The 6708-nt window shown below is 44.3% G+C and overlaps 1 protein-coding gene across 1 annotated transcript in view; it reads right to left on the bottom strand.

The window, feature by feature from the left end:
* WDR49 (WD repeat domain 49) overlaps window positions 1–5043 on the bottom strand; it is a 158817-nt gene extending 153774 nt beyond the window's left edge. Inside the window, exon 1 of the mRNA XM_023516015.1 lies at window positions 4879–5043. Coding sequence (XP_023371783.1) covers window positions 4879–5043 — 165 coding nt within the window. The remainder of the gene's footprint in view (window positions 1–4878) is intronic.
* Window positions 5044–6708: the final 1665 nt, after the last annotated feature.

Genomic DNA, 6708 nt, shown 5'->3' on the forward strand with positions numbered 1-6708 from the left:
GAGACACGGCAGGGACAGCAGGTAACAGGGACAGCTCTGGAGCACCAGACACGGCAGGGAAGGCCTATTCAGGTACCTCACTTAGTAGTGATGGTGCAAAAGGCCAGAAGGAGGCCTAGAGAAGACTGGACCTTGATGATCTGGGAGGCAGCTTGACAGTTTAGAATAGGGGTTCCTAGCCTGCGGGGCACAACTCTTTTGTAATAATGAAAATACATCCCAGTATTAGGAAAGCTGAGAATCACTGGTTTAGAAAGTAAGAGGAAAGGGCCCATTCTGACTTTCTGTAACCCTTTGCAGGGGTGTCCAACCTTTTGGTTTATTTTGGAAGGAGAGTTGTCTCAGGCCACACCTTAAGTACACAAACACTAATGAAAGCTGATGAGCAAAAAAAAACCCAAAAAACAACAAAAAAAATCTGTGCATATTTTTCATGATCTCTGCCACCATAGATGAGCAAAACAGTTCTCAAATAACCTGCATGTGGCCCATGGGCCATGGGTTGGACACCCCTGCTAAAACCTTGTCTGCCTGGCAGGGTATCAGAATTCTCAGCTTTGTTTTGTTGAAGCAAATAAGCATAGTTCATAGGCCCTGCTGTAGAATCTGTCCAGACGTCTTCAGAATTCTATGAAGATAATCAAGGTAGCCGAGCATTATGGCAGGTGCCTGAAGTCCCAGCTATTTGGGAGGCTGAGGCAGGAGGACTGCTGGTACCCAGGAATTTGAGGTTGCTATGAGCTACGATGCCATAGCACTCTACCAAGGGCAACAAAGTGAGACTTAATCTCAAAAAATAAAATAAAATAAAGATAATCAAGGATAAAGATACCAAAATTCTATAAATGTCATTATTTTATTACTCAAGCATAACTTTACAACTTGAAGAATTGACTCCTGAATGTCTCTGGCCTCTGGGGATGAAGTTACAAGTGCACTGTGTTGGGTTCAGTCATCTGCAAGACAGCTTCACGTGCAGAATCCTCACAGGTGGGCTTTAGGACTTCCTAGGGGGTTTTTATTCTGTTTATCTCACACTGAACCATTTTGACTCCTCCTACTTTGAGCATAAATACCTCATGATTTACGTGTAGCCTGGGCTTCATTTCTAACTCTAGTTAAAGATTTAGCAGGGATTGGACAGATTGCAGCCTGGAGCAGACGGGGTAGCCCAGCCCCTGGCTCTGGGCCCGCAGTCTGGGCCAAAACACAGTGCCAGGAGTTGATACAGACACAGCTGCTGATAGAGGCCGATCAGGACCTAACCCAGAGAGCCCAGGGCAGGGTAAACTATGGTCTCAGACCATCAGGCAGCACATTCGGAATGGAAGGTGGAGCGTCCTGACACACAGAGGTCAACTGCGGAGAACGTAGGGCAGAGGCACCAGACGCCCCACGGCCCACACGGAGCAGATCGTCAGAAGCAGCTCAGGGTGGGTCAGGCCCCAAAGGCTTTCCCAAAACTCCATTCTATTAGACCGTAATTTTTACTTCTTACCACTTCTATAAAATCAGCAAACCACAGCTACTCATCCTCCTCACGTAATAGCTGGCTTTTCAAGTTTCTAAGAAAATGTAAAATATGGTTGATATCAATATAATATGAATATGCAGAGATCATGTCACTTCTCTAAGTCCAGCAAGTGCGACAGGGAAGTTTGAGACCTGACCGCTTTACAGCTCTGTGAATTACACACATTTCTCTCCCTTCATCCTGATACGTGGCTTTTTGACACCATCAGGTAAAGGAAAATGACATTCACAAGGGACTTTTCGAGTCTCTCCACCCGGCTAAAGTACTCCTTCCAAAGAAAAGGGTCAAGACATCAATTGGAACCTTTTGCTTGCTCATAAAACGGGGATGGGAGACGGAAGATGCTGCTTTCATGCTCGTCCACGGGGATTTTTCTTAGCAACTCTTTTTCTTACTGCTTCTCAGCACAACCGAAAGGAACACAGAAGCACGGTGGCCGAGGCCGCTAGCAGTCTGATTTTCTTTAGGAAATGTCTGAATTAGAGTAGAAACATTAGAAGTAACATGGTTCAGTCTCCACTGATTCAATACACCACGTCTGACAGCTGCTGAGCGCCTCCTGGGCGGGGCAACCCTCTTCCCATTCATTCCAAATCATACCTTGTTTAGTCCTCACGAACACTCTATTATCCCCCTGTTGGAAACAACAGAAACGGAGGCCCAGAGGCGGTAGGGGATTTGCACAGATTCACATTGTAAGTGGGAAAGCTGGCAGCCAGACGCAGGCTGTCTGCCTCCTAGTTAACAAAGGCCAGGTGAGTCTGCCCCGGGGGTGCGCTGGGCAGTGCCTGCCTTACTCGCAGGCGTCCCTGCTGGGCGTGTATGCTGGGCACTATTTCACTTGGAGATACACATGCAACATCCACCACACAATGCAAAGACCCAACTTCCTGTTTTTCATTGCCACTGCTTTTTAACCCCTCAGCCACAAACAAGCAGTATGTGTAAAAAGAAAAACAAAACAAAACAAAAACCAAACAGAAAAGCAAGCAGAGTAAGAGATAAGGGGTCTGGGGCCAGAATCGTGGCATTGCCAAGGACATGTCTTGGGTAATTGGACCACAAATCACTGGCTCAGCGTTGCGGGAATGCCATTGAGGGCATGTTTTTCCTCTCACACTATTGGTGTCTGTGGCCGCAGGCCCAGCACTCGTGACAGATGGCCTGGAGTCCACCGACATCGTCCAGCACATCACTCTTCTCTGGGTGTCCCTGTTGAGTTTGGAAATCACGTTGGCACAAGGGTCTGACTGTTAGGACTGGCCACACAGTTGTCACCGGGTTGTTCCCTTCTCTGTCTGCTGAGTACAATAAAAAATGGATGAACTTCATTTTTTCTTGAAGGTACAGCTGCAAAGCTCAATTTCCTTTTACGAAACTGTCAAGAGATTCTCTATGTTCAGGCAAGCTCTGAATTACATTCTCTTCTCCCCTTCAGTCATTGGATACTTGCTTTTCCAACCAGAAATTTCAAAATAAGAAGCCTGGCTTTTAAAATGTTTTAAAATAAAAAAAAAATACTTAACATTGAATTTTCCAGTCTTACTTGAGTGCACTCAAGACTGGTCTGCAGTTTGAAAAGAATACCCACCCCAGCGTCTGCAGACCTTCTCCAACACGTTGGCTTTACAACACTGACTCCCGCAACAGACTCGGCTTCCCCGGTGCTCTGTGTCCTGGGCCCCAGAACCAGACTGCCACACTGCCGTTCATTCCAGAGTCAAAGCTGCCGTCATCTGCTCTGACGCTTTCCTGAACGTCCTCAAGCTGCCAACACGTTTGCTATGTCCATCAAAATATGCCAAACTCACTTGGGGCCCTGGGCATGAGCTGTGCTGAAATCTTTCAAACAGGGTTGGAATGACAGCAAATACATGAAGATTGAATGAGAAACGTGTAGGGCAGAGCATGTCTTTGCTACTAAATAGATAAATTCTATTATAAAGAAATGATTTATATTATCAGGACAAGTGGAATCTAGCTTGTTATACAAAATAGGGAATAACAGAGTTTCAGGGGTCAAACGAATCCTTTTGGATAAAGATTAAAATTTGTGCCACATATAGGCCAATATAATTGTTAGATTTTATGACGCTTTGTTAATTTTTTTTTGCAGGTTTTTTTTTTTTTTTTTTTTTTTTTTGCGGGCCTGGCCATTTTCTTGTTGTTGTCGTTGTTGTCATTTTTGTTTAGCAGGCCTGGGCTGGGTTCAAACCCACCAGCCCCAGTGTATGTGGCCAGCACCCCAAACACTGAGCTAAGGGTACTGAGCCATGCTTTAATTTTAAAGTGGTATTTCTCAGGTTCAAGACTAGCCTGAGCCAGAGTGAGACTTCTTCTCTAAAAATAGCTGGGCATTGTGGCAGCCACCTGTAGTCCCACCTACTTGGGAGGATGAGGCAAAAGAATCACTTGAGCCCAAGAGTTGGAGGTTGCTGTGAGCTATGACATCATTGCACTCTACCAAGGGTAACATAGTAAGACTCTATCTCAAAAAAATAAATAAAGTGATATTTCAAAATATTGTATGTTTGTTTCAAATTAATACAGACACTTCAAGAACCCCCACCCAGGACATACATTTTAGCAAATATAATGAAGTAGAAAGGATGGAGGCTCAGATCCACCTGAATTCCACAGCACAGAAAAGCACTTCACCAGGAATGATTTTGATGCATGCTACTCACTCCACACAGCTGCAGAATTCCAAATTAATTAATGCACATCACTTATAGTTAAATTCCTATGATGTATTTTCCGTGTAGAATTAAAATAAAAGCTTCCAATTTTGTTTTTATTGGCATTACTCCAGAATTTACAAAAAGAGTGGGTGGCTGCTCCCTCATATGGGATCTTGGGATAACCAGTGCCAGAAACAGCTTGTTAAAGGAGCTCTGCCTGCCGGGGTGAGGTAAGGGAATTTCTGCAAACTGGGTGTGAACATGTGCACTTGCTAAGTCCTGGGTCCATTCTAAATGAAACGCCAATTATTACCAGGGGTCTCCTTAGAGATTTGGTTCTCCTCACAACCATAATTTTCTATTTTCCAAAAATATATTGATTTCTAAGCAAAATTTTGTCCAAGAATAAATGATTCTTCCTTATGGTTGTGATACTCAAGTGCAGCAATTTCATTCTAAATAATATTATTTGGTCCAGAGAACTGAGGGGTAAAGTGACCAAGCACACCGTGTTAAATCCAGGCCTGACCAATTATTTACAATATCCTGCTATAAACTCCACATGTTTTCTTTTTAATTTCAAAGAAAAATCTCTCCAGGTTTCATTCCAGTCTTCTTCATGACCAACGCCCAAACTCTCTGGTGCATGAGGGTCGCACTTACCTCAAAGGCCCTCTGGATGTTGGCAAAGTCCTCCACGCTGAGCTGGTTTTCCAGCGGGCTGGGGCCGTAGTCTCCGTCCGCAGTAAGACCTTCTGGCCGCTCAGGGTTTCTTGGCCCAGGCTGAGACCCAGAGTTTATCTCAAGGGCAGTATTTGGGCGGCTCATAATGGCTTCACCTCTTTTCAGAAGACTTTGACTATTGCTAAATGTTCTTCCTTCCTTTCAACAGGTGCCTTTGAAAAGCAACCCCACTTAGCAGTAGAATTCCAAACTCCACGGACAAACCTTCAAGGCAACGTGATGAGGAATCAAAGTGTTCACACCTGGGTAGGAAATGAGGCATCTCCTCGCTTATTTGATTCTGCTGTTTATTTTCAAAGCCAGCTGACTGGTTTACAAACACCTCCTCCTTAGGCTTTAACCCAGCTAGATAAAAATGTGCTAAGCTCCCTCCACTTCTATACTAACAGACACAGAAACCAACTTCCAACTCACATGCTCAATGCATCACAGACAAGGCTTTGCAAAGTCCTTCCTCTAACCTTGCTTCTACCAACACGCCGTGGTTTTCAACTCCATTTTTCCCGTCTGGAGAAGGCAGACGAAGCTGCAGTTCCCCCACCGAGGAGGTGCTGGCCTCCCAGGGCACCTTCTCAGAAATGCTCAGTTGTTTGTTTTCTCTCCCTGATGCTTCTGTAAGTTTCCTGGCAACCAACACAGGGCAACTGGAACTTCCCCTCTCCTTCTCCCTCCCAACTAATGGCTGAAGGTTTGAGTATATAATGTGGAGGTGGAGAGTTTGGGTTTTTTTTTTTTTTTCATTAATAAGGACAGTTCAGCCTACTCTTACTTTTTATTAAACTTGTATTATTTAAAGACAGTGTTTACAAATATACTTTCCATAAAGCAGGTTATATATCATGAAACAATATGATTAGCTGAAGAAAAGAGCATGAATGCATGAATTTCTGGAACTGCCTATTTATTCACAGAAAATGTGCTATTCTTATAGAACTAAGAATTCATTTTTCGTGTTCTCTTTGCTTTAGTTTCTATGTATTTTAAGAAGGACCTATTCATAAAAGCTTTCAACTCATAGAAAATGTGGGGAAAACCACAGCACAACACAACATGATCACCTAGTGATGAAACTGTTTGCTGTGTCATCCCTGGTTTCATTAATAATAAAGAAAATGTGGTGAAAAAGGAGAAAAGTGGCCAGGCCTATACTGAGACTTTACGTTCATTATCTTATTTAAAATTCACAACAACCTACACAGCAGATAGGGCCATAATTCCCACTTCACAGATGAAGAAGAAAAAAAGACTGTGAAGTCGCCCGGCCGATGCTCCAGAGCGGGCTGGACGGCCCCTGCACGCGGCCTGGCACCGCTGCCCTCTGCTCTGTACGTTCACTTACAGGCTGGGGCTCACTAAGCCTCCCACGGGCATTCCTGCACCATTTTTAGGGAAAAAAAATAAAGTTTTGTGCTTCCATTAAGTCATCCATCTATTTATAATCAATCGTTCAAAAAACATTTTGTAGGAGCTTAATTTACATCAAGTCCTGAATTGAACCCTGTGCCTGCCGCAGGCTTCATAGCCTCTTAGGAGCGATCACTGGTCTGGCTCAGCGTTCTTGCCAGTTCTAACCCCAGGCTGTTTATACCAGGGGTTAGAGAGGATACTGAAGTCTCTCTCTAAGAAAAGAGGCTCAAAGAAAAGAGGGCCGTTATGAATTCCAGATAGACACCGCGGGCACAGGAGGACGTTGTGAATTCCAGATAGACACCGCGGGCACAGGAGGACGTTGTGAATTCCAGATAGACA

The sequence above is a fragment of the Otolemur garnettii genome, unplaced genomic scaffold, assembly GCF_000181295.1.
Source record: "Otolemur garnettii isolate 467f Iridium unplaced genomic scaffold, OtoGar3 scaffold00084, whole genome shotgun sequence".
Taxonomy (NCBI): Eukaryota; Metazoa; Chordata; class Mammalia; order Primates; family Galagidae; genus Otolemur; species Otolemur garnettii.